This window comes from Sylvia atricapilla, chromosome 4 (genome assembly GCF_009819655.1).
Source record: "Sylvia atricapilla isolate bSylAtr1 chromosome 4, bSylAtr1.pri, whole genome shotgun sequence".
NCBI classification, from domain to species: domain Eukaryota; kingdom Metazoa; phylum Chordata; class Aves; order Passeriformes; family Sylviidae; genus Sylvia; species Sylvia atricapilla.
This window is the reverse complement of record NC_089143.1, coordinates 39,671,756-39,699,716: the sequence shown is the minus strand read 5'-3', so window position 1 is coordinate 39,699,716 and position 27,961 is coordinate 39,671,756. Positions and strand designations below refer to the sequence as shown.

At 36.2% G+C, this 27,961-nt stretch overlaps 1 protein-coding gene across 1 annotated transcript in view; it reads left to right on the top strand.

Annotated features, from left to right (window-relative positions):
* Nucleotides 1-22,067, top strand: part of TLL1 (tolloid like 1) — a 70,124-nt gene extending 48,057 nt beyond the window's left edge. Inside the window, exons 15-20 of the mRNA XM_066317622.1 lie at nucleotides 700-880; nucleotides 7,380-7,505; nucleotides 8,885-9,012; nucleotides 13,874-14,087; nucleotides 18,969-19,219; nucleotides 20,892-22,067. Of these exons, the coding sequence (XP_066173719.1) occupies nucleotides 700-880; nucleotides 7,380-7,505; nucleotides 8,885-9,012; nucleotides 13,874-14,087; nucleotides 18,969-19,219; nucleotides 20,892-21,026 (1,035 nt within the window). The 3' untranslated portion in view covers nucleotides 21,027-22,067. The remainder of the gene's footprint in view (nucleotides 1-699; nucleotides 881-7,379; nucleotides 7,506-8,884; nucleotides 9,013-13,873; nucleotides 14,088-18,968; nucleotides 19,220-20,891) is intronic.
* Nucleotides 22,068-27,961: the final 5,894 nt, after the last annotated feature.

Here is a 27,961-nt window from a genome sequence, read left to right as displayed (position 1 = left end):
TTAGGTTGGCCAAGGGATTATGCATTGGAAGTATTATCATGTGATGTAGGCCTTGCATAAGGCTTTTTTATACATTATATTACTTTATTGTTAACCTTTTAATGAAAATGGCATGCATCCTGTTCCAAATTATGGCTATGCTACTGCTGATGAAAGTTACATGGTTTTAATAGTGGAAAGATACATATTTGGAAATAAATTAATATATCTTAAATACATAATGATGAAAACTTACTTTGTTAGTTTCTAGGTGAAAATTAATATTTAAAAAAAACATTGCGATGCAAGTTCTGGAAGGTTTGTAGGTTTGAGGCATGTGGCTTATAGCATGCAGTTAGGTATAATTTTTTGGATGAATATTTCTAGATTTTAGTTTACTGTCAATGGAATGCTTGCTTTTTGAATTAAGTAGGAAGTGCTTCTAAGCATCTTCAAATTTAGATATTAAACAGAGATAAGCATCTATAAAAATATAAGCTTGAATGTAATTCATAGTATAGCTATGTGTTAGTGACCCTAAAATAATCTTTCCTAAAATCAACAAATGTAAGAATTTATAAATTCTTTCAGAATCAGGAGAAAGTGAAGAGGGATAGTATTAATTTATTATTCAGTAGCAATCAGAATTCTGGCATTTGTAAACAACTTCTTGCTTTTGTTTTGATTAGCCAAATATTTTTTCTGACTTTCTTTTCTCAGGTTTGCAAGTACGATTATGTGGAGATTCGCAGTGGCCTTTCTTCTGATTCCAAACTGCACGGTAAATTCTGCGGTACAGAAGTGCCTGAAGTTATCACCTCTCAGTACAACAACATGAGAATTGAGTTTCGATCTGACAACACTGTCTCAAAAAAGGGCTTCAAGGCACACTTCTTCTCAGGTATAGAAAAGTACCCGTGTATACCTGTAAGTGCCTCTGGGTGTCCACTGACTAGGTGGAGCAACCACAATTTTGGTGTGAAAATGAGTGGCTTCTTTGCTTATGGTTTTCCTAGTAGCTTTGAACTATTTTTATTTACATGAACATGAACCACTCTCCTGTCTAAAAATACCGTTCTGAATTATAATGTCTGTAGAAAAATGTATGGAACATATCTATATATACTTAAATAACAGCAGAAGCAAGTAAACTTTGTGAGTTATGGAGGACAAAAGAAAATTTAGTGTATTTCTATATTTTCATTAGATTCCTTTTATCCTAAGTTTTGTTGCTATTTGCAAATCCTAGTTGTAAAGTGATACGAATTGCATGCTGTGTAGGCTTGTATATTTTCTACTCAAGTCTCTTAATATATTCCATTTGTTGGGAAATTACCACTTTGTGGTACAACATTTGTTTAGCATTATGGACACATCTGTGCCAAACTTTGCACTTCTTAATGTTTTGCAGAAGAACAGGGTTTAAGATTTTGATCTTGCACAAAAACAGTGTCTTTTTATTTATGAGTGTAATTTTACTGAGGGAGATCAGAGCGGTGGAAGTTTGTCATATGAGGACTTACACTGTTGAATAAAGTTGCACATGAGTGAAGCTTCAGATGTGAGAAAATATTTGCTTAACAGTGGCCCCTGCAATTACCCACTGAGGGTGGAATATAGAAATCTGGCTCTGGTAGGAGACCACTCAGTGTTTGTAGTGAAAGTTTGCTTTGTGTTTTTCTGTGTGTTTACACACACATAGGGAGAGATACCTTACCTTGCATAAAACAAAACACCAGTCCCATCTGCCCACCTCCCTAAGCCAGATGTCAAACCGAAGAATTTGGGAGTCGAACTATGCTCCAGATATTTTGATAGCAATGAAAAAATTGAATCTGGAGAATCCTGATTGCACTTAGCATGTAGTAAAATATGCTACCATTATTAGCATTTGCTTGCTTAAAATATCAAAAACTGAAATGAAATGGTATTTCATTGGTTACTGTTAATAACTAATAATTATGACTAATAAGAGTCTGTATAATGAGTTAGGGATGTGGTTTGCAAAGTGAAAAAATATCTACCAAGGCAAACAGTTTTGACTTTGAGTATTTTTTTATTGTGACTATTTTGATGCTATTATTAAGCAACCATGAATGATGAAAAAAGGTGTTTTGTCTCATACAAAGTTATAACAAACATTTGATTTTTTTTTTAGTATATCTCTTTCCTAGTAATCACATTTCTCTAGTCATTGTCTTCCAAAGAGCCATCTTTACCCACTGTAACACTTTTTACTTTTAAATTTATGATTTATGTTAGCAGGAAGTGTTCAAAGTTTGCTCATCATTTGTAGTAAATACATTTGTGCACACAACAGAGCTTCCACCTAGAAGCACATAACCAGTCATTTTATGTAGTCTACTTGTGCCAGCAGGAGTTGTCACATACTTGGACTTTTTACAGGAATAAATATTGACATGTTCAAGTTCTAAAAACTGCAAATGAAGTTTTTAAAATCTTTTTAAGATCTTAGAGATATTTCAGATAAGACTGGCAATGATAGCATGGTAATTTATATAAGCTCCGTGGCTCAGAAGTTGTGTTTTCTGGACATCCTGGTCATTTATACATCTATAGTCAGTTAAATTTTGGTTTTCATTAAGGTAATAGTTCATCTTCACATATGTATTTTTTTTATTTTGCTCAAGTGACCTTTTTAAATGTGTGGTTTCCACCAATGCTGTGTCTTGGAGAAAGACTAGACTAAAGGTCATGGATTCCAAATCATCAGGTTGTAGTTCTTCAGAACTGCTATTTCCCTTGTATATTTCAGTTCTGAATGAAATGTTCCTACCTTTCCTCACAAGGTAATTGAAAAAAGAAATGTTTAAGTGACGTCATTAATCACAGAATAAATTCTATAGTCAGGGATAATTTTGAACTAATGTGTTTTTTAACAAATAGAAATGTGTGAAGTGTCCCAGATATAGTATCTATCTTATCCCTTTCAAAAAAAAAAAAAAAAAAAAAAAGAAAAAAGGTAGTTTGATATAAAAATCTGTAAGTATATAACGAATCTGTAAGTATATAAATTATACATTTACTGAGTGCTTCACAATGCATTCCTTCCAGCATTTCATATGAGTTCAAATATCTGAATATGAGTATTTGATTTTTATTCTTTCTCAACTATTTTCCATTTGTTCTAATTTCTAGCAGATTCCATTCTTTTATGTCATCTGGGTTTCCCTGTTTGACAATGTCTTCTGATTAAAACAGAAATTTTGTAATGCTTGAGACAAACCAAACTTTTGAACTTAAAGTATCTTAAAAGATATCATTTCCAGATAATTAATCAGACATCTTAGGACTGTCAGAAAACACTGTTTACCTTCTTATCCCTGAATTCCTTAATATGGGCATAATGTCCTATTGATCTGTCAATGAAGAACAGACATGAGACTTCAAGTACTTTGACTTTTGGGGGTTGATGACATAATTTTTTCAGCTGATGAAGTGTTGTTTTTTTACCTGTTTATATGTATATAAATGTTCAGAATACAATAATTTAAGAATGATATCTGAGTAGAAACACTTAAACACTTGATTGCAGGCATTTGCCAAATTTATTAATTAAATTACAGTAGATGTGTATCTTATTTATAAAGACTTGCATAATGAAAAAATGTAATGCGTAAAACACTTCATCTTGCACTCTATTCACCAGTAAAAGGCATGTGCAATGTGCAGCAAGATAGAAAGTGGATAAGTTAAATTAGTGTGAAGATTAGGAACTGTAGAATGTTCCTCAAGCACAACCACAAAGAACTACTCTTTTCTTCAGCAACTCTTTTGGCATTGAGTTCTGCACCACAGCTAGAGATGAGAAAGCATGGCCCAGCTCCAGCTTAGACGACAGAAAGCAGTTTTTGGGTAGTTGAAACCTGCTGTGATAAACTGTGAAAGCAAACAGTGACATAGGGCAACAGATGACCTGCATTAGGAAGGTATTTATGTTGATACAAGACAGCATGTAATTATATTTTTGGCTGTAAAATAGTGTTAACAGCCAGACAGGTTCTACTGGAAAGTGAGAATTTTTTTCAGCATTCTGTAAAATTTACATTTGATGGGACAGTTCTGAAGAAAGCTCAGTCAGGAGTCTGCAGGGATCTAGCTGATCTACAGAGACTCTACTGTATATTTATAATCAAGTTTCTCGGATAAAGAGAGGAAGCTTAGGATGTCAGTACATAGTATTTTTAAGAAAAATTTCTATTAAAACTTCTTGGAATTGGGTATTAGGCTTCTAAACAAAAAACTTACAATAATTAGTTTTTTTTTTTTTCTTCTCCCTCTTTCTTCTGTCCTCCTCTGTCTTCCTGCTTTTGTTATAAGACCATGACCTAGGAGTAAGTCCCTGCAGGACTCTGCACACTGCTAGGGCTGTAAGACTAGAGAAGTACTAAATAACCCCCAAAAGATAATAATAATTTTTTTAAATACCCTTGGTTTTTTTCCAGTGATCTTTCTGAAAAGATAACCTAAGGATTAGTCATAGTTTGACATTAAACTGCTTCCATTTATCATAAGTTTCAGACTTACTTCAGTGTTTTAAATAAACATTATTGATTCTTTGTATAAGCATTCAAAATATAAAATATACAGAGGTTTTGATGTAATGTAGAAATGAGGTTTGTTGGGGCACCTTTTCTTGGGTGGTGATTCATTGAGCAGTTAAAATGAGAAAGCTAGAATGCTTCTAGCCTTGAACACAAACTCATCTCTGGTGCCATCCTGGTACATTTTCTTCCAGACAAGAAAGCTGCCTGCAAAGAGAAAATTTTTGGTTTTGAATCTTGCAAGGACTTGATACAAGTCCCTTCAGGCTGAGTATGTATGAGTCACAGACTGGTGGCATCTGAGGGTATCAAAAGTATGACCATTTGTCCTCAGAATGATTCAATTTATTATTTTCTTGAGAATGGATCTTTCCTTCTTCTGTGTACTGCAATGAGAAGAGAAAGAAAGTATCCATTCAAAATTGGGGGGACTCATTTCCATCTGTCAGCATAACAAATGGCTTTGTTTCTAGATGGCAAAACATTTGTTCTTGTAACTAATACAGACTAATTGTTTTGGGGTTTTTTTCACAAATTCTTAAACTGGGCAATCAATTTGACAGAAAGTCTGTTCTCAATTATGAAGTGTGAGGAAGGCTTGTTCAACAGTTGCATCCTTGATTAACTATGTACAAGTAATTATTGTAGCTCAAATGTGTTCCAAAACTTCTCCTTTCTACCTTCTGTCCATTATTTTATTTCTGAGGACATTTAACATAGGACTGTTTGCTTATGCATTGTCTCTTAAGAGATTATTTTATAGACTATAAGCATATCTAATGTTAAAATAATTTTCAGTGTTTTCACAGAGTTTGGTGGATGATGAAAATGGACAGGGCTTTTATTTAAAATCTGTGCAGCTGCTCTACTTGAAAGCTTAACTTGAATGCATTTTGAGCTTGCCTTCCTTTTATTTTGTTATTCTGGTAGAAAACTAGAAACTAATGCTTAGGAGGGAAATATGGAAGACTTTTGTTCACATAAGTTCTAATTTCTCAGTTGCTTGTCACTGTTCTCTTGCAATGTGGAATTAATTTATGATAGTGCTTGCTTTAGCAAAGCACTATGACTTTGGTTTGAAACGGCATAAACTTGCTGCCTCTGTTAGGAACTCGCTTTGCAAGGTGCCTAAATAGTGTATTGTGGAACTTCTATGCTTTCATCATCAAAATGACAAGTAGTATCTCTTTGAATGTATGGTGGGAAGAGGTATCTATGTTTTCAACTGTTTCTTAACTTTCAGATCCGTTCATATTTGCAGAAAGCTTCCAGAAACTTTCAGTGCAAACAGATTTGAGATTTAAAGTAGAAAATGCAGTGGATGCTTGGGTTTGACTTTCAGAATTTACCTATAAATGCACATTATCATCTTGTATTATAAGTAGAAGCTGATTTTTTGTAGAAAGACCTGCAAGTCAACAGTTCAAGTGCTGAATAAGTTTTGGCAGAGGAAGATTACGTGTATGCAATTACAATGAAAACTTCCTTTGGTGTGTTACTGAATATGAGCATTAGTAAGGGCAGGGAAAAAAAATCCATGACTAAGACAATGAAAAGAGACTTAAATTATCCATAGTGGCTTCTAATCTATAGAAATTCTTGCTGTACCTGCTGAAGTCTGAAATATCATGTTGCCTTATTTGGAGATAATGTTGATTGCTGCTTTCCAAGGTAAATAAGACTGAAGGGGGTAAATGCTCTGCATTCCAACCTGCAACAACCAGACCTCTGGGATGACCCAAATTCCTTTATATTTTTTCCTCTTGTCTTTTGCGTGTTGAAATGGCCCATTTAGTAAAATACAGGGGAGGTTTAATATGTGTTTGTTTAATATATATATTTTTATATGTAATTATTTTTATATCTAAGAATGTATACATGCGTGTGTATACATCTATAGTTATATACAAGTGCACACATATATGCATGTATGTGTATATACACGTCAGGGGCAGTCTGCCTCTTTGAAAGGGACCAGCCTCACCTAAAACAAGAACAGCTGAATGACATAGAAGCGTGGCAGCTGAGGCCTCTTGCTACAATGACAGCCTGTTAATCTAGTTTGGCTTTTTTCCATGCAATGAATTTGTAGCTCTTTAATGCAGGTCATATTTCCTCAACTACTCTCTGCTTTATTTCTAACACACTAAAAGCTCTATTGAAGGATTATATGTTAATAAACAGAACTGCATGCTTTACTCTTGAACTAACTAATGCCAATTTCTTTTTTTTTCTTTCAATGAAATGATTTTCGTTTTGTGATGCTCTGTAATGTCCAGATTCATTAGAAGTAAAGCACACTGTCACTCTGCTGAGGAAAAAAGCTCAACTTATTAGAAGAACTTATGTGAAATCGTTCTCTTCTTACATATTTAATGTTAGAAGTTGAAGTCCTTTTTGATCTATGTTTCTTTTGAGATACCACCATTAAATTGTGGAATTTGCACAAAGCTGGAATAATTTGTGTTATCCATAAACTACACTGCCATTGTTTACCAAAATAAAACTGGATATTTATGAAACTTTTACCAGCTAGACCACTTGAAAGAGTAAAAGCTGGTGAATCTCATACCTCCTTTGTACTAGCATTTATGTTCTTCTCCCTTAGGAGCGAATGCCCATTTCCTAGAAAGATGAGACAGATTCTTTGTGCCTCAGTGCAAGGCTGCAGGCTGAGCAGAGAGTGACCAGAACTAAGGCACCACCGAAGTGCCTCACTGGGAAGAGTGACTGTGCTGTAGCTTATCCTGCTCTGGCCGCTGGCTCCGTGCTCCTCTTGGTAGTAAGGTCTGCTGGGAGCTGTGTGCTCACCTGAGCTTGTTGTGTATTTTATAGACAAGGATGAGTGCTCAAAGGACAACGGTGGCTGCCAGCACGAGTGCATCAACACAGTAGGAAGCTATGTCTGCCAGTGCCGGAATGGATTCGTGCTACACGAAAATAAACACGACTGCAAGGAAGGTGAGTAGGAAGGCGTCAGAGTGGTTGGTTACATGACTGTCTTGCAGGATGCTTTCTGCAGCTCTCCTTTCCAACAAAAGAAAGGAAAAAAAAGTTCTTGCTAATGGGGTTTTAGACATTTGGGCTTAAGAATTACAACATCCCTCCCCTTTCCCATCCCCTCCATCTCCAGCATTTGCGTGGGCTGAGTTCAAGGTCCACAGGAATGAAGTTTGGAAAACCTGGGATCGTTGGCACAGAGTGCTACTTGCAATAGTTTTGTGAGGTGGAGAATATTTAAAACTCTGATAAAGAATTTATCTAAGGCTGTATTGAACTTGGGTAGAATTTCTGAAGAGAAGCCTGGTAAAGTTGTGATATACTGCTATCAGTAGCAGTTAGATTCCTCACAGCCAGGTTGAAACCATATCTAACCTTTCTGGTTTGTTCCAGGCAACATATTTAGACAATCTAAGTTCCAGTCAAAGCCCTATGCATCTTTCTTCCTCTTGGCTCTCTCTAGGTGTGGCTGCCTGCAAGAAAACAATAGGCTTTGGAATTAAGTAGAATTTAAGTTCTCTGCAAATTAATCTCAAGTGTGCAATATCATGTGAGCTGCTGTAATGTCTCAGTGTTTTCTAGAATGGATTTAATCTGAGAGTAAGGACATGCCCTTTATGAATCATTTGCATTTTCCCTGGTTTTGGAATGCTACTTGCCTACTCTAAAGTTTTTTTTTTTTCTTTTTTTTTTTTTAATAATTCTCTGATATTTAGAAAGCAATTTAAGATTGTTAAAACTAAATATAAAAATGCTTTATTTTAGGTCTGGGTACTAGTGGTTTAGTTGTAAAGTCACTGACTAAACTGTTCTTTGTACATACTCACAGTTGAGTCTTTGTTGCTCTCAAATTGTGTATATGTATACTTAGAAACTGTGGTTTACAAATCAAATTGATTGCTCTGTAGCTGCAGTGAAAATTACCAAGAATAGAAAAAAATAAGTTGTTTGAGAAATTTCTTTTGAACTTGGAGTAGTGAGACTTTTCATATGGATTTGCACACTTTCTTGTATGTAGGATGAGGGGAATAGGAAAATACTTGCTTGACTTTTAATATTTATCTTATGTTTGTTCCTAAATAAGACTTTTTCTGAAAAAAACCCATCCATTGTAAACAGCAGTGTATGTTTCACAGCAATCCATAAAAAAACATGCTGGGTTAATGCTCTAAGTACATGCCTGAGGGGAAGAACATGACTCTGAATAACATGTTTGCCTATCTTCCTAAAGTTCCATTCCACTGCCCTGGAAAGTGGCTGCCCTGACAAAAAATAGTACTTTTTTGACTACCTCTGAATGTAGACCCCCAGACTAACTGATGCTATCACTGTTGGCACAGCTGAGTGTGAACAGAGGATCCACAGTCCCAACGGCATCATCACGAGTCCCAACTGGCCCGACAAGTATCCCAGCAGGAAGGAGTGCACATGGGAAATCACTGCCACCCCTGGGCAGAGGGTCAAACTGGTGAGTCTCTGCCTTCCCTTCCTTTTTAGCTTTTCTTCCATCAAATTAGTTTCTCAAATGACTGCTCAATGATACAAAACTGTTACTAAACTTTACTGTCAGTTTGCACTCAAGAGGTAAACGATTTTAAAAGCTTGCTAACTCCTGCCCATTTCTGGCCAACAGGAACTACTCAATATCATAGAGTTGTGATTAAAGTTTATGATGATTGGAAATACTCTGTACAGCAAAGGCAGGAGGAACACTTTCCTCCTGTCAGACTTTACTATATCATCGTTGGAGTTCATAAAACTTGTGCAAAGCTTTGACAAATACGGCAGAGGCCACTAACACAAATTCCAGTACATAGAAAAAGCAAAATTTTGAGTTATGAACAGTCCTCTACACACACCTTTTCCTGTTCTGTTTTTTTGAGGAGGAAAGAAGATACAAAACCCCTGAGAATCTGAATGTCTCATTTAAATGTGGTTTCAAATTTTAACTTAAGTAGAAGAGCAGCTCAGAGTAGATTAGTGAATTCTTTGTCCAGCTGGCTGAGGACAGTGCTGGTGTCCAAAGGCTGGCCTAGCAGAGCTTAGATAGCTTTGCAGGTTTACTGAGGTTATGTATTGTCTGTGTGAGGCCAAAGGCACAGTCCTGCCCATGGGGTTTTTGCTTTGAGCTCAGCCCCAGTATTTCTTCAGCAGCTTACTTGCAGGGCAGCTGCAACAAAAGCTGGCCTTACTTATATTCAAACTTCATAAATTGATTTTTCAACTGTTTTGGAGCAAATGAAGTTAAGGAGAAAAATGTCTCTGTTTCAGAAGTAGAAGAAATAGCCAATACTCATGCAGGGATGAAAAGTATATTGTAATCTCATAACTACTGACCTTAGCCAAACCCTAACCTCTTGTCCTGGTTTTGGCTGGGGTAGAGTTAATTTTATTCACAGTGGCTGGTATGATCCTGTGTTTTGGATTTGTGCTGCACAATGTTGATAATAGAGAAATGTTTTTGCTAAGCAGGACTTACACAGAACCAAGGTTTTTTTCTGCTGGAAAGGAAGTTGGGGGTGCATGGGAGGTTGGGGGGAGACACAACCAGGACAGGTGGCCCAAACTGACCACAGAGATATTCCAGACTATATGACATCATGCTCAGGATATGAAACCAGGGGAAGAAGGAGGAAGGGGATGGTATTTGGAGTGATGAGGCTTGTCTTCCCAAGTAACCATTGCACATGACGAGGCCCATGTGAAGGCTGAACACCTGCCTGCCCATGGGAAGAAGTGAATTCATTTCTTGCTGAGCTTTTCCTGTGTGTGCAGCATTTGCTTTCCCTGTTAAAATGTCTTTATCTCAGCCCACAAGTTTTCTATCTTTCACACTTCCAATTCTCTCCCACTCCAACTGGTGGGGCAGTGAGCAAGCAGCTGTGTGTGGCTTGGTTGCTGCCTGGGATTAAACTACTCCTTTTACTGGTGCTTATGTAGGATTGTGAATTGATCACCAAAATTGTTCACCAAAAGTACAACAGCTGAACTGTACTGGAGGGGGTAGTGGTGGTGGAGAATGAGTGGTGTGCATGCTGTGTCCATTCCAAGGGCAAAAAATAGATTTCTAACTGAGGCGGCCTCCCTACTCCTGCTTCTGAAAAAAGTATTCTTCATCCTGGCTGAATAAACTAAAGCCAACCAGGTACAGGCATGTTACTGTAAAAGATTTTCCAATACTTATACCCACAGCAGGCAAAATTCCAACATTCAGATATCTTAAGCAAAATATTCCATGGTCTGCTTTATAAAGAAAAGGTGTTTTTGTTGGGGTGGGTTGGTTGGTTGGTTGGTTGGTTTTCTTTGTGGGTTTTTGTTTGTTTGTTGTGTTTGTTTGTTCATTTGTTTTAAATTTGCATTTGCCAATGGAATTTGAAAAATAGGCAGAATTTACTAGATAGAATTTTCAATAATACCTCCGCAATTTAGAGTCTGAGATCTGCTCTTCTCTGCAAGCCAGTAAGGTCAATTACTAAATTCTGTGTGTACAATATCTTTAAGTTGTGTAGTACAGCAGAGTCCCATATCAATAATATTAGTACATAATTCCACAATGGACCATAATTTCTTTCTTTCACACTGTATTTAAGTTTACTTTCCATAGTTTTCTTGTTCAAATTGAGCAAGAAGAGAATTTATTTTATAGTTACTTTATGGTAAAAAAAACCCACATGAATTGTGAGGCTGTGCTTTCATTTTTGAGAAAGAAAATGTGTGTGTAAGAAACTAATCTTTTATTGTGATTACCTTCACTCTCAAATCAACTAAAAGTCACTTCCTGAACAGGCTAAATTCAAGTATTTGGTGCAATTAAAAATCCTATGAAAAAAATGGATATACACTTCAGAACTTTTAAATGAAGCCTGTGAGAAAAAAAGGATATGCACTTCAGAACTTTTAAATGAAGCATGTAGATAAAGATGGCTTTGAAAATGTACGTAGTCGAGAGACTGATTTTCATGAGCTAATCAGCCGGATGTTTATGAGAGATAGACATAAGTGTCCCATGTGTCCCTCCACGCAGTGTCCATAAGTGCTACCAACATATCTACCCCATTGAGTGGTGTAGATAGAGAGGGCTGGATGGTCAGAAGCTAAATGTAACATTTCTGAGCCCCACTATGGAGACAAGTCACATGGGGTTAAAATAGTCAAATAGTTAAAATACTAGGGTAGGAATTCAGGAGGAGAGGGTGTGATTTAATTATATTAGCAACTTTATTAGATCATTTGTGAACTCTGTTGGCAGTAACTATTCAGTTATGTTTAAGGGAAGTTTATGTCAGCACTCCTCTTTCAAAACTGCAAGGAACTGGCTGATTTTTTAAAAATGGGGACTGTTTTGGGGTGTTTCAAAAATATAATGCATTTTGAGATTTTAAAAGACTGCATATTAAGATCTGATTTTCCTTTAAAAAAAACAAGTTCCTTGCATTCTCTTTGGGATTGCTAGAATCGATTGCTATACCCACAACAGATTTAGGACTTTTTCTGGTCATGTTTGAGGGACACAATATAACATGTACTGTGCTTCTGCAGGCTTAGGAATCCCAGTGAGAAGTCAAATATTAAAAATAATAGGTGTGTCTTACAGTTCATAGTGAAATATGATTCCTGGAGAGTGTTGGTGTTGGAGTTTTTTTCATGCTGGTGAGAAGAGAACAAAACAAATATAATTTTCCTCTAAAAGAAAATTAGTTTTTGCAGGCTGCTCTTGGATCCTGCCTGTTGTTCCCATTGATTCCAAGTTGGCTTGACTCAACACTGTGTTTAACTCACTCCCTTACTGAGAGCTAGTCTCTCAGCTTTCTGGGGTTTTCTTAATCCATCAGATTTTATTTGGGTATAAATGACAACACATAGTTGGCACCATAAAAGTAGGATACCTGACCACAATTTAAGAGCAGTGGGAGTGACTGCTGTACAGCTGTTTCCATTGCCTCTGCAGTTTCAGTCCCTTAATGCAAACCCCAAACTTTTACAGTGAAATGAACCTGCATCCACTACATCACACTCTCCACAAAAAACAAATGTTATTCTGAATATTCATGTTCTCTGGGAAAAAAAACCTTGTGTTAGGTCTTTATATATTCTTTAGCTCAGCTCTTAATATAAATTACTGTTGCATTTCACACTCTCAGGATTCCACAGGTGATTTGGTAGGTCAGATTTGTTTTGGTGTACCAGAGAGAATGCTTAATTGTGATATTTGCTTGGTATTTGATAGTTCAGTTTTATTCCTTTAAATTAATTTTTCTTAATCTTATTCTGTTATGGGGTTTTGTGTTGGGCTTTCTGGTTTGGTGGGGTTTTTAATGAGTATTCATGACAGCATGTGTTCTTGGTGGTTTTATGCTATTTTGTTGAACAAAATAGATTTTGAATTTCACCTGAAATTGTAGGTTACTCTATACAAAATTCACAAATATGTATATTGCCTTCATAATGTTTACATGAGGGGAAATTACCAGGTATTAAGCTTCAGAATTGTTGAAATTTAACCCTGGTTCAAAAGTCTTATCTGAAAAATCTTAGATGACCCCTTGAAATAAGTTTGTTTATAACATTCTGGTCTTGGAAGACACTCCTCCATATCTGAAATGCAGGTGTTAGTTGTATGTGTGTTAACAGTTTCTGGCAGGCATGGCATAAACTTTTTGAAAATGTCTGAAGTTTGTTCTAATGCATATTTAACACAATTTTGTTATTTTTTTGCAATGCTTTTGCTAGCAAAAAATGTGACCTTAGCATGAAGAATGAAGCCTGAAACATCATTAAGTTGTAATAATAAAAAAGTAGATTTCTAGGTAATAGATTAGAAAATAAAACTTTCATGCCTAAACCTTCATGTGAAAAAGTCATTCTCAGAGGGTTGTTTGCAGCGCAAAGTAGGTTTTAAAAAAGGGTGGGGGAGGAGCCATTATATTTTGCAGATGTTTCAATCAATCCTCACCTATGCAAGGAAACAATTTCGACTTTTTGCTGTTTTGAATGCTCTGTGAAATTTGGAATAATCCTAAAACAAAGTGGAAATTCAGCAGAAAGGCAGCATTATTCTAGATTTAATAATCTCTTATAGGTAATAGTTGGTTATAAAGATTCTGATGCTTTTCTGTACGAAGGATGATGCACTCTTGAAGTTCAGTGTCTTAACTTTTATTCCACTTTCTCAAGATCAATACATTATTCAAATCTACAGGCTTGTAGAGGCAGTAATGTTAAATCTGTCATTTTAACTGCATTCTTATATTCTAAAACATATTAACATGTATGTGTATATACTGTGTAAATACAATCCCACAATGTGTAAATTTTTTTTTTCCACCTAGATATTCAATGAATTTGAAATAGAACAGCATCAAGAATGTGCTTATGACCACTTGGAAGTGTTTGATGGTGAAAGTGAAAAATCTCCAATCCTGGGACGCTTATGTGGCAATAAAATACCAGATCCTCTCGTTGCTACCGGGAACAAAATGTTTCTTCGCTTTGTTTCTGATGCATCAGTTCAAAGAAAAGGCTTCCAAGCAACTCACTCTACAGGTCAGAAATCAGGACATGCTTTTCACTAATATAACTTTCTCATTGTTCTTTAGTGGTAGATATGCAGAGGTTTGGTTTTTTTTTTTAGGCATGAGATGAGTTCACAGATGTAACAGCTGTATCTAATGAAGCCTTAAGCCCAGCAGGAAAAGTCTGAGATTGCAAAAAGTATTCTCTAATATTTTAGATATTCCTTTCTCCCTGTCTCTCTCTCCTAGGTAAGAAATTAAAAGGTGTTGAAACAAAGTCAGATAAGAAATGAGGTTCCTCAGGATTTATGACCTGAGATCATAAAAGATTGAATATCTTTTCACTGTATTTGTAATGACAACACTTAACTGGGACATGTGATGCACCTCCATTACTTTCCTGTTCTGACCTAAACAAAAATCTGGGTTTCATGTAAACAGATATTCCTTTCCTGTAGTGCTTAGAAGGAAATACAAACCAAAGAAGAATAAGAGAGAAAACAACTTTGAGGATTTTCTTAGGACCTTTAGAATATAACGTTCTTCATATTTACCATTCAATTTTCTTGTTTGGCAGAAGTCACTGAAGTTGGAAACAGTGATTTGTAATTGCATAAATAGAGGTTTAGGGACATTTTCAGTGCGCAGATTTTTCCCACAACGTTGCTTGCTTGGCTTACAGTGGCCTCTAGTGCTGAAGCTCTGAACATCCAGTGCCTGCAGAATAACAAGGGAATTTGGGTTTTTTTTACCTTTATTTTAATCTTCAATTATAATGTCTGTCTTTACATTCCAGAGTTCATTCTTATTTATCCAGCAATAAATAATTCAGAAAATATTTCATAAATATATCTACTGGGAGATAAGGTTTAATGACAGGTAATAGTTATTAATAGAATAATCAAAGTCATGAGTCACAGTTAATGTAATATGATATTACCCAAAGTGTAATGCTCAGCTAAAAAATCCTCATATAAATCAATAGTGGTAGTTTGTCTGTTTTTCTTTCTGATTTGTTCCTAATAATTCAAAATCTTTAGTGGTTTAATTTCTCTTTCAGAGAGAGACAGTAGAAAACAGTAGAAATCTCTGTGATCTGGGCATGGAAAGTGGAAAGTATAGCTACCTGTAACCCAGTTTTTCTGTGGAAAATCTTCTCTTACAAACATGCAATGTTTTGCCTTCCCTACTACAGGAACACTTGCCCTTAGATGCAAAATTAGAGAATAGTAATAATTACTCATGTCTAATTATATTCCCTGAGGTAATTAAAGGTCAGAACTCTTGTTAGAACACGTGTTCTAAAACTGATGTCTCATTTGTTATCCTCACTTTCTGTTTGCAGAATTGGAGCAGTCAGTATGTGAATAGAGATATTTACTCCCTAAATTCTAAAGACTGCAAGTTTTGTTATGACTTGCTGAATTTCCCCTCATATCTGCTGAGTTTCATGTGCCTTAAATATAAAAACGTTCAGAGCATGGACATGTGCTTTTCTGAGAAATTGAGAAAAACAAAATCTACTGAGTTTTAAAGAATGTTATAAAAAACGAAAAAGTTTTCTTCCGTAAGGGAGGACATTTATTTCTGTCAGCTGCTGCTGCAGACTGCTGCCTGAGATGAGCCCTCATCACTAGCATGTACCTGGAGGTAGTGTTTGAATGAGGAACAACTCGGGTTTGCAGTCTATTCCTCCAGTCTTGAGCCAAACACAGATGATCTGTGAGAATTTTTCCTCTGTGCTGTGGGCACATGTGTGAGTGAGCAGATACGTAACAAGTGTCTGGGCAGAGGATTCTGTTATTCCATTAGTTCATCTTTTATAGAAAAAAATAGTTGATGGTGTGCAGTGGAAGTAGACAAGGTTGTGTTTGATCCTGCATAGCTGTGCAGACAGACAGAGAGTGCTGAGGAAGCTGCTCCCTTCACTTCTAACATATTGGCAGAACTCACTCAGTGAAAGGGCTGGTGTAACACAAGAGCAGTGAAGAAGTGGCTAGATTCTATGACAGAGCTCTCTCTGCTGCTACATTCCTGGCATCTTCATGATTTAATGTCCCCTTATTATTCCAGTAGATGTTGTCGATGATGTTGATTTCCCTTCTATGACACTTTTTGGCTTTAAGCGCTATCCAATTTCCAAATTTCCATGTAATGTTTCAGCAAACAGGATAAAAATGTAGCAGCAAATACAGTAAAGTTTAAAAAAATAAACTGGACTGAAAGCCTTCCTTGGGTGGAGCAAAACTTATAAAATGCTGTTTTGGAAGTGCAACACAGTTTTAGAAAGAGATTCTGTCATGTTTTCCCCTCTCAGAGAAGGCATAACCCATCCAAGAGGAATTTATAAAAATACTCCTGACAGAACATTAAACATCATTGCTCAGGGAGTGATCTGTTTGCCCTAACTCAGGCATCTTGTTCTCTTCTGGACAGCTTCATTTATAGTGCCTGGCCTCCAGCCACTGCTCTAGGAGATTGCAGATCTATTGTAGGTCCTATTCATATCTGTCAGTGCTGGGAGGATGTCTCAGACAAATTCGGATATCTCAGATGTCGCTCAGTTTAGAGGCCTGTGTTACTTCTAAAATAGCTGTAATCATTCAGTATGGGAGTGCTGAATCAAATTTATTATCTTGTTTCTTTAGTTCAGATGGTGTGGGTTTAAGCTTTTCCCAACTGTCTGGCTTGTTAAACAGTAAGGAAACTCCTGCTCATTTTCTTATATTTGTAAGAAGCCTAAAAGTCCCCAGAAATGTCATGAAACATGAGAGGGTTTTTGTGCCTTGGATAATCTAGAAAGAGTTTTGATCTGAAGCTACCAGATCACTGTAATTTTACAAGTTGGGCATATTTCCTTAGAGTCAGAAGCACACATCATTCCTACAGCAGAGCACTATGGAAACTACAATGGGTTAGTACTGGTACCAATGCTAAGCAAGCATGGCTCTGCTCTGTTCTGTGCCTGTCCCACATGTCCCAGTGCAGTGCCTCGTTCTGCAGGCTGGATGTAGACATCTGAAACTACAGCTTAATTCTTAAGAAACTGAAAATTTGGCTTGTAATTCCTATTCTAAAATATGAGGCTATAATCTGTGAGAGAAAAGGCAGGGGAATAGGAATTGCCATATTCTGTGGTTGTATGGCTACAAGTTCCCTTTTACCTCCTGTCCTCTGAAGCAAGCAGAAGGAAAGAATGCTGACAGTTCATTAAATGTTTTCTTGTTTGCAGCTGTCTGGTTTCTGAGGCAGGGAGATGTTCCTAATATTGGCAAGAGTCCAGACAAACAAAAACTAAGCCCAAAACACCCTCCTCTCCCATCAACAAAAAACCCCAAAGCAAACAAACAAAAAACCCAACCAATCAACCAAAAATACACACACACAGACACACAAAAGTAAGCAAACTAAATTGAGAATAGGGAGAAAAAGTGGTAAATTAAAATATCAATGAGAAATAACTGTTTGAACTATCTTTCTTGCTGATGTTTTATTACGTTCTCCTATTTGTTCTTTAAGTGCAAAAAATTTCACATTAAGCTGATCATACATAACAGATTGCTTACATAATCTGTATTTCCTGGTTTTATTCCTTCATTTCCCTATTAAGAAAAAACCCACTCTTTTTAAAGAGTAAGGGTTTGGTCATTACCAGTATTAACTTTTAGTTGAAATGTGACTCCCCACAATATAATAGTGCAATTGGTCATGGTTAGCGTTGGTGGAGTCTGTGAAGTAAAATGCAAAGTGTTTCTTCACCAAAGAAAGTGAAAGATTTGAATCTTGCTGTTTCTTTCAGGTTACTCTAAAATGATCAATCAATCATATCTACATATTTTTAAATGCAGATAAAATGATCTGCATTTAAATTTATTTATAAAAATTAAATCTAAATTTGTGAGTCTCTGTTTTTTTTCAAGCTCATTTGCACTTGATGTTTTTATCAAGTACTGTAAGAGATTATCTGTTCTTGATGAGAAACCAAAATGAAATTATTCTGCTTGCACTGAAATCTTCGTACACATAAAGAAAAAAAGCCTGCACGCTGTGGAACCACCTTTTGGAAATACAATGCATTTTGGAAACAATGCATTTTTTCTGTTAAGTGCAATGTTCATCATTGGGTTCTAATAACACATTTATTTGTTGTACAGCTTATTCACCTATACACTAAAGATAATTCATATTTAAATTTTGAACTCTTTGAGCAGTTATAAAAAAAGCTCTAAAATCCTGCATCCACCATTAACTGTGTACAAATAGAGATTTATGCTAAAAATAATGGTTTTGACAAAAGGCACAGATCTCCTGCCAAAGGCCTGCCTCAAGAACAGACTTTCAACTACAACACTTTCTCTGGTAGCAGCAGCTTTCTTCTAGCCCACTCCTGTGCAGAGAAAGGCCTGCTCATGAACTATGCAGCAAACTAGGTAGTAAGCTTTGCAGTGGTGTTTAGTATTGAGCTGGCTCTCAAGGTGCAAAACTGAGTTTTGCACTCAGTCACTGACTACATGTGTGCTGGAGCTGATACTCCCCTATCCCTTGCAAATGGTGTCATTAACTCCTGTGGAAGTGTCAGCACTGCAATGTGTGGTGACGCATTACGGCCACTGTCTTGCTGGCCACAGGAACCTTTCCAGTGCCTACCCAAAGACTGTCATATTGCTTAGGCCACATTCCTTTGTCTTTCACTTAAAAATTATAAACTATGTTCAAGTCTCTCTAGTTATAAAAGAGAATTTATAAATAAGAAAACTCAGAATGATGGAGTTTTATTTGTACAGTGCTCTTGGCTCTCAGCTTGGTTAACCTGCTTGGGGCATTAAAATGCACTCCTGGGCATCTTTGAAAAGAAAAGACAAATCTGCACTGAATAAGCATCTTCATCTTGTTTTTTTTCCCCTCCACTTAGAGTGTGGTGGTCGGTTGAAAGCCGAGCTGAAGCCCAAGGACCTGTACTCCCACGCTCAGTTTGGTGACAACAACTACCCGGTGCAGGCAGACTGCGACTGGCTGCTGGTGGCCGAGCGCGGCTCTCGCGTTGAGTTAATGTTCCAGACGTTCGAGGTTGAGGAAGAGGCAGACTGTGGCTACGATTATGTGGAGCTTTTTGATGGCCATGATAAGACAGCAGAGAGACTTGGTCGATTTTGTGGATCCGGGGTAAGTAAATAGGTGTAAACCTTTTGATTTTTTGTTCCTACGAAAAAGGTTAGGAACAGCAGGGCAGAGGAAGGTAAGGGTCATGAGATTCAATTACTACATCTCACTGTGAAGGTTCCAGATTATCTAATTCAGATTTTCATATATAAATTTGCAGGCTTGTAGTACAGTCACTCTCTTGATATATTTTCATCAGTAAATATTCTTACCTATTTATTGACCAAACTATTGTAATGTTATGTTAAGGAGGTGATGTTAAAAATGTTAACTACCTGGCAGTGGCATATTTATCAGCACATAAGGAAAAGTTAACCACATTTTTTTTCCTTACATGCACCAGTGTTGGAAGTTATCATGTTAAAGTTCTTTGAGTTGTAAAGAAGCCACATTTTACAGTAGGAGGGGCAGCTGGGAAGTATTTATTGTGTGCTCATCAACTTTTAAGTCTGAGTTTAGGGGAAAAAATGCTCCTAACTTGGGTGATTAATATGGCCTTAAGAAAACTGTGAAATCCTATATGCATTCTGACACATTTTAACTGTGGGACATGAAGGAAATTGGCCAGATGACACCCTGAAAATGTTGTATCCTGTTTCTCATTTTAGACTTGCACTGGTCTGCTGGCTGCCTGCCTTGTGAAAACTGTTGCAATGATCCCACAAGTCCACATCAATTCTTTATATGTGTGCCAGTGAAAGCACACTTTTCTTGTACCTATACTCTTTGCCTAGATAAAAGGCTTCAAAGACTCTACATTAGATGACAGGAACTCTTAAGTAATTATACGTCACTTTTTTCAGCCTCTGAGCTGGTCAAACATCTTAGTCATTCAGACAAGTTACCTGTAAACTGGCTTAAATCCTTTTAATGGATTTTTGAACACTAATTAATGATGCACAAAAGTGCTTCCACTTGAGCTGTAGGGGATGTATTCTAAGGAAAACGCTACAACTGAGTCTAAAATTTACTAATTTACACAAAACAGTATTTTCCTTTTCAAGTTACTGTATTTTACAAGTAAAAGGGCAGCAAACAAGAAAATGGGCTGAATTATTTTTTTCTTTTGAGGGCTTGGGGTGGAATGGTTGAGTATTAGTGGTGGTGATTTGGTTCTGATAAGATGTAAATGAATGGCTTCAGATGCCACATAGGATAGATACAATTAAATAGAAAAGCTATTGAAAGTAAAAAGCAAAATGATCCAAATTGGAGTAGGAAAAATGTATGTTAGTACATATTACCACCTTCTCAAATTTAAGAGGATTTGGTAGTTCAGCTGATACTTCTGATCAATGTACTTCAGCAATAAAACAGGACACTGTGAATGCTAGGAAGAATAAGATAGAAAATAGGTATTGGCCTCTGTTCTTTATCTAAATTTAGATTATTGTATATGCTCCTGCCCAGTCACTTTCTTGCTCCAGCAGAACTAGAAAAAAACTAGGAGTTCAGGTTATTTTCTCAGTCTGCCTCTAAAATTCCTAGCCTATAACTGAGAGCACAATGAGATAGAACTATTTTGTCTGATGATGTCAGACAGCATTGTATGAGACACAGTGGAATTACACAATGAGATGTAGTAAGGAAAGAGGAAAAATTCATGAGGAAAAAAATAGTGAATGAATACACAGAGTGGACAAATAATTTTTTTCTTTTTATTCATTTATTTTAGCCACCAGAAGAAATTTATTCAGCAAGGGAATCTCTTTTACTTCACTTTCACACTGATGATACAATCAACAAGAAAGGATTTCATATACGATACAGAAGTATAAAATATCCAGATAGCATACACACCAAAAAATAACACAAGAACCTCTATGCCAGAAAAGAAGAGTGAGAACGAAAGAACGTACAGTGAAATGGAAGGAAGGCATGTCATTTTTTAAAAAAACCTGAAGTTATTAGCACAAATGTTAATATAAGTTCAGTTGAAATCCTGACTTTAAGACCAGAGACTGAAATAAATAAAAGAAGAAAATCACCTACCTATTGATGGAATAGTCAAGATGATGATGTGCAGGCTCCATACTTGACTGTCTCTATAGAGCTTGTGAAAGGACTTTGCATGCAGGGAGAATACGTTTGTTCATGGTCCAGTATTTGCTAGAACCGTGTGTGGATTCAATCAGTTTCATTCAGGGGAAGTGACCCTGCAGACCATTCTTCCTTCTGACTATTGTATGGTGGCTAGGAAGAAAAGAAGCTTTTTTAGGTCACACACTCAGAATACTGTCCTTCTACCTAGTTGCTTTGACTTTGAATCCTGCGTATGGCGTGTACAAAGACTTGAAAGAAGATATAAAATGAGAAGGCCTTCCTGCATTGTTCTGTATTTTTTACAAATTCACCTGTCATATCAGGTTATCAGTGTTTTGAAACTGGAAAATCCTACTTCTGAAATGTAACTGATCTATAGAGTATTTTGTTTTATGAATGACTGAGAAGTCTGAACTGTTACATCAGTCATCACTAGTGACCAATCACCAGTTGACTGAATTGTAATGGTGTAAGATCTGAAAATGCTTGGCTTACTGGTTAAGTAAGCTATCTCTGATGATGTGCTCTTATTTTTGCACTGAATATAGAAAGAGACTGAAATGAAAACCTGTCCTGAATCAGAATTGTATCCATGAGAAAGAAATGGGCAAGGATCATCTGAAACTCCTCCTACTGAATTTGTTTTCAGCAGTACATTTGAAACTACTAAGCTTTATTTCTTTGGACCTTTTTTGTGAATGAGCTATTTGCCTGATTCAGTTACTCAGAAATGAAGCTGCAGTAGTGTCCAAAATACAAGTTTCCCAAAGAGGTTTTTGGTTTTTTTTTTTGGTTTTGGTTTTTGGTTTTGTTTTGGTTTTTTTGTTTGTTTGGGGTTTTTTTGGGTGGGTTTTTTTTTGTTTTGTTTGTTTTGTTTGTTTGTTTGGGGTTTTTTTGGGGGTTTTTTTGGTTTTTTTTTCCTAAGAGTAAGACTATCCTTGATGGTGAAAAAAGCAAAACAAAACAATAGACCCAGGATTTTTTGATATCAAGTGTGAATTCCTATGGTGCTATTCCATGAACATTTTAAAACAAACAAACAAACCAAGAAGTTTTAGACTTCTGAGCCAACTGTTTGCAGTTCATGAATGTCTCACTGTACCTGGCTGCATCTGGAGAAGGAAGGCTTTACTGCTCCAATGGAAAGTGGGTTGCAATGGCAGTGCTATTCCTGTGGAACAACTACTATTATTGCCTTAGAATCCTCGCACACAATCAGACAGATCTTCCTGTAGATACACTTCTAATTTGATAAATAATTTGACGATTCAGGCATCTCAGCATACACTAACAAAAGGATCTTCAAGCAAAAGCCCCATCTGCAGAGAGAGATCATCTGCTGTAAATACAGTGACCTGCTTTTGATGTAGAGATATGTTACATTTAGAACTGAGATATTCTATGTGCTTTAGGCCATACATGGCTCTAGTCATAATGTATATGCATTATGTAAGTATTGTATGAATGAGTGCTCCAGGAGAGTGAGAGGTATGGGTGAATATGGAATTGTTTCTTTATGTGCCAAGTTCTATCAGGACCCTGTTTGACTGTAGCAACTTTTCTTTAAAGGCTTCATAGACAGATAACAAGGACTTCTAGTTTGCAGGAATCAAGTTTAAATGAATATTATGTTTCACTTACAAGAAATATTATTTTGATATCCTTTGATGTAAGTTGCTACTCAAATTAGCTTAGTTTTTGTTTCCTTCTATGAACATACGTTGGCACTAATAAATCTGACCTTTTTTTTATAAAAATAAAAACTGAATGTCTGTATAGGTCTCTTTGATTGTTTTTACAGCCCTGTTATTACTCATATATATTTTTCTTTTTAGATAGCCTGATGTGTGTGAACTTCAAAAACTTAATAATTTCTGTGGGTTTATAATGCTTACTGTCTTTTTGGCTCATTTTTCAGGTTGTTTGATCAAGAAATGAACTACAAACATTTTCTCAAAGATCTTTTACTACACAGTTCAGGCAAACATATTACTAAAGTTAAAAATATAAAATGTGTATTCTTGATGCTGTTATGAAATTTATCAGCTGGATGGAATTCCAGTGCTTGAATTTCTGAAAGGAAAAGCAAGCAGCAGCAGAAGCGGTGTCTCCCTGGCATGGTTAATCAAAAGGAGCTGGGAAAGTCTGAGGTTAAGAGCAAATGCCAATTTCCATGCTATCCTATTTTCCACTTTTCTGTTTGGGTCTCTCCTTAATATTATTTCTCTCTGTTTGCTAAAGTCTTTCTTCTCTCTAAACTTGCCTTTCTTATTCCCCTCAGTAACCAAAGGGTTGACCCAAGATCATTATTTTTTTGGAAAAGTTTCTTTTGTTGTGGTTGATTCATACAGGCCCCTGTAAAAATCCTACTGTCCTATGTTAAATAGTGCAGCAGGAATGGATGGAGAACAGGTTGGACTGGGGGGCAGCATGTCATGGTGTATTTCCAAAACCCTGTGGAACGTGATTGTTTATTGTCATATCAAAGTATTGCTTTTGAGCACAGCATTTCTGGGATTTTTTTCACATGGAATATATAGAATCAGAAAGTTAGTTGCCATAACTTTAAATACAAAATTTGATTTTATTTCTCTGATTGGTTATTCTTTTGTAGATCTTATATGCTTCAGAGTGGTGAAAATGCAGAAGGTGTTCTTAATGATTATCTTGATGATAAATGGACCATATGGGTTCTATCTTCTCATTGGCCATGATCCTAGTCAGTGCCTCGTGATGCCATCAGATGCTGTTTAAAACACAGCTATTTACAAGTCCTAGGAGATTTTTCCTGATGTAATGAAAAATGACATATGCAGTGAACTCCTCCCTTGCAAGGGAAGTATGTCTTGTAAATAGCCTAACAATAAGAAAATAATGAAAAAAATAATTTATTTTGATTTTTGAAATTGTGAAAAGCAGTGTGGGCTATCCACATGTGCAGCTGCCTCTCTGAGATGTAGTTACAGTGCATTTGCTGGCAACATTCCCATCAGGGTGAAGATGATACTTGTTCTGCTTCCTATTTGACATAAACTTTTTGACTGTGGCATAGTCACTGGATTTAAATTACTTTTCCTGGACCATATGATAAAGTTTTCTTCTCAACTGCATAAAGAACTTCTGACATGCTGTGTATTATTCTTTAATGTTAAATTCAGCATAAAGTGTTATTTTGATGGAATTATACTGGTTCTGTGTGGCTGACAGGCTCTTGGAGACTTTAAGTCTGTAGCAGAGCAAATCCTGTGATCACTATCACACTCAGATAAGAGAGAAGGTAAGGTACATTTGTGAGTGGCTTTCCTTGTATCCTTAAAAAAAAGCCCAAAGAAACAAAACAGAAAGTTTAAAAATAATTAAAGTCATCAGTGAAAAGAGTTAAAATGTTTGCCTTATGTACAAGCTGTGGAGGTCAAGCTGAAGTGAATAAAGCAAGGTAAGTGCACACACAGCAGATTTTCTGTTCTTTGCTGACCTTTTGTTATCGTCTACAACATATTTGAGTAATATTGCCTTGCTGTGAGACCCATGAAACAGCAAGTTGACCTAAGCATGGGTGAGAGCCAAATCAGATCCTTAACACAGTATTGCAGTGTTTCATTTAAAGCAGGTTGCTTTTGAACCACTGTAAAAAATACACTTCCATCCAGTTAATTGATGGATGCTTTATACACCTGGGGCATTTGCACTTTTGCCATGCTGTCAGGGTGCAAGTGGCTCACCTAATTTGCTCTAATAGAGGAAATTGTTGCTGACCTGACAGGCTATGTGTGTGCTGCCCTGTGTGCTGCACCACCACAGAGAGTGGTCATGATCGAGGCTCACTGGAACTTTTATAATCAAATGGTTCTGTTCTGCCAAAATTTACAGATCTCAGAGTTTAGGGACCTGATATGTGTATGCAATTTCAGGAAAGTATTCAATCTTAAAATAGACCTGGCCAGTAACCAGAGGAGAAATTTGCTTTGACTTCAGGTCTGAAATTGGGTCTGAATGTATAATAGGAGGGAGTGGCTTATATCATATTTACATACTTGATCATACAGATTGGCAGAACCTTGCCAAAGGACTTGCTCTGATTTTAATTTTAGCATTGCTGATTATGACTTGATTATTAATTGGTCAGTAAAAAAAAAAAGGAGCCAGAACAAACGAAGTGCCTGAAAAAGCAAAATACAAAGCTACTACAGATACAACTACACTACATTAAAAACAAAGGAGTCTCCAAAGTCAGCACTGTTACTGATATATTATTTTTTAATACATGCTTCATATTCTTTAAAAAGGCTTTATGATGTACTGCTTTCACCTACCTAGGGAACAGTTAGATGACTAATTGCATTGGTTATTGAATTTTTCAAACAGACAGCTGAAGACAACCTAAGAAATGGCTTGCTTTGGTTCCTAATCATGTATATCTAGAGTAACTAGCCATTCGTGAGAGGAGTAACACTGGGCTATAGCTCTTACAGGTTGAATTTTTTTCCCCTTTAGCACTATCAAGTTTTTCTGCTCTAAACTGTATACTTAGGACAACATTTTAATGTTATTTTGCCTCGTCTAATTCAATTAATCCAAGTAACAATTAACTGTTTAATATTGTTTCAGGGAATCAGGATGCATGAAGTCTGATTAAAACAAAAAGAACAAAGGAAAATGCATTTTGCAAGTTATTCCTTGTTAGAAAATCTTCTCATTTTTCAGATTTTTCATTCTGAATGCAGAAAGAAAATTGTGACAGTGGCAGAAAGTATTTTTGGTACAGTGGTGTTGGGTGAAGAGCAAAAGGAAATATTAGCAAGGCTTTGAGTGTCTCTATTTGGATCCCATTTCTGCAATTGTTTTTCCTGTTTTTTATTTGTAACCTATCAAATCACATAATAATGCAAGATTAAGTGATATGGCAGACAAAAGGCAGATGACAGGGGTTTTTTTGTGTCTGTGAATGTTTTCAGTGACCGTCAGATGTAGTAATTCTTGCTACTACTGGAAAAGATCCCTGAATTTATGCATGTATGTTAGTGGGTGCTTACTGTGTGATAGCAACATCTGAAATACAAGGAATGCTAATAATCATTAGGAGTATAAAATAGTCATAATGAATCTAAAGTCTTTCAGAGCATGCTCAATGACCTTTCTCTCCTTCTACAGTAGTATTTTCTAGGGACATGTCAGGTAAGTGTCCACACAATGAAATGCAATGAAGAAAAGTTATAGTGAAAAAAGAAAGAGGAAAAAGAAATTTTGGTTCCCATATGGCATGTCATTCTCATAGAGTAGAGTGAAGTTGTTTAAAGCATGTTACAAGAATATATGTGGGAGTAAGATGATGAGCTTGAACAATACAATATTTAATCCAAGTGTCAGGAGATCTCTTTAGAGATAGAATAGTTTCCCAGGGATGATAGTCCCATCTCTCAAATATCAGGAGCCATATTGCACAGAATGTTGTCTAATGAAGAGAGAGCAACACCCAAAGGTGCCTTTCAGTCATGAAACTCTGCTCAAATTTTTGAAAAAATTTGCTATATGTTCAATTAATGTAATAGTAATAGCAATACACTTTTGTAATTGGAAGAGCTGTAGCTAGTAAAGACACAAACACTTCTATTACAATAGATAGAATACAATAATGACTCACATCTGCAACCTGGACATCTTGAGTAATAATTCCCAAGTAGAATATTAATATATAGCAGGTGTTGACAGTTGTTGAGATGTCTTTATGGAGCTGACTGAAAAGCTGCATGGACAAAAGCCAATCTCTTTGAGATATCTTTACTAATATGCTTTCCTTTCTATTTTTTCTGATGGTCATGAGACAAACAATTTTAATTAACAAAATTGATAGCCTTGACTATGTTATATGGGAAGAGCATAGAGAGCTGAAAATATTACCTATTGACATTTAATTAATTACTTAAAAATTCTTATTGTTATTATGTCAGCAAAGGCAATGTTTTAGTGAAGACATTGAATAAAATGTGTTTGGAATATTTCTAGGTAATCAGAGCAGTAACTCAATTTTTGTCCTTTTAATGTGGAACTTCCTTCTGATTGCTGCATCATTGACATAATACTTTTTAAAATGTGCATTTTAGATAATCCTGAATTTTCTTTGTCTGTTTGCCCTATAGGACATAAAATTACATCAGTTATATTATGGTTTATTTTAGTTTACAACTGTTTAAAGTATAGACTGATTCATTATATCATTGGAAAGAGTTGGTTTGGGGGTTTGGGGTAGGGGGGGTTTGGTGTGTGGTGTGGGTTTGTTTGGTTTGGTTTGTTTGTTTTGCTATAAAGAAGGATCTTAACATTTGGGAAATTTAGTGAGCACTAAATGAATTTAGTGTGTGGTAACCTACCATAATGCCTGTTAAGGTGAGGGAGGTAGAAATGCAAGCAGGGAGGGGCAGCTCTCAATGTTGTTTACACAAAATCTGCCTCTCAAATTCTCTTGCAAAGGGCATGTTAGTGTTATGTTTATGTAAAGCCACAATGAAAGTTCTGCTGAGAATTTTTCAAAATACTTTTGTTGAGGGAAGCCTTGATGAGAATAGCTGTTTGAATAAAAATCAGACTTATAATAAATATATTTTTAATTTAATTTATTTTTATATTTATTTTAGAAGCACTGATTCCAAGTCTTTCTCAGTGTTGGTTTGGCAGAACTGGGAATGAGAGGCTACTGGGTTTGCC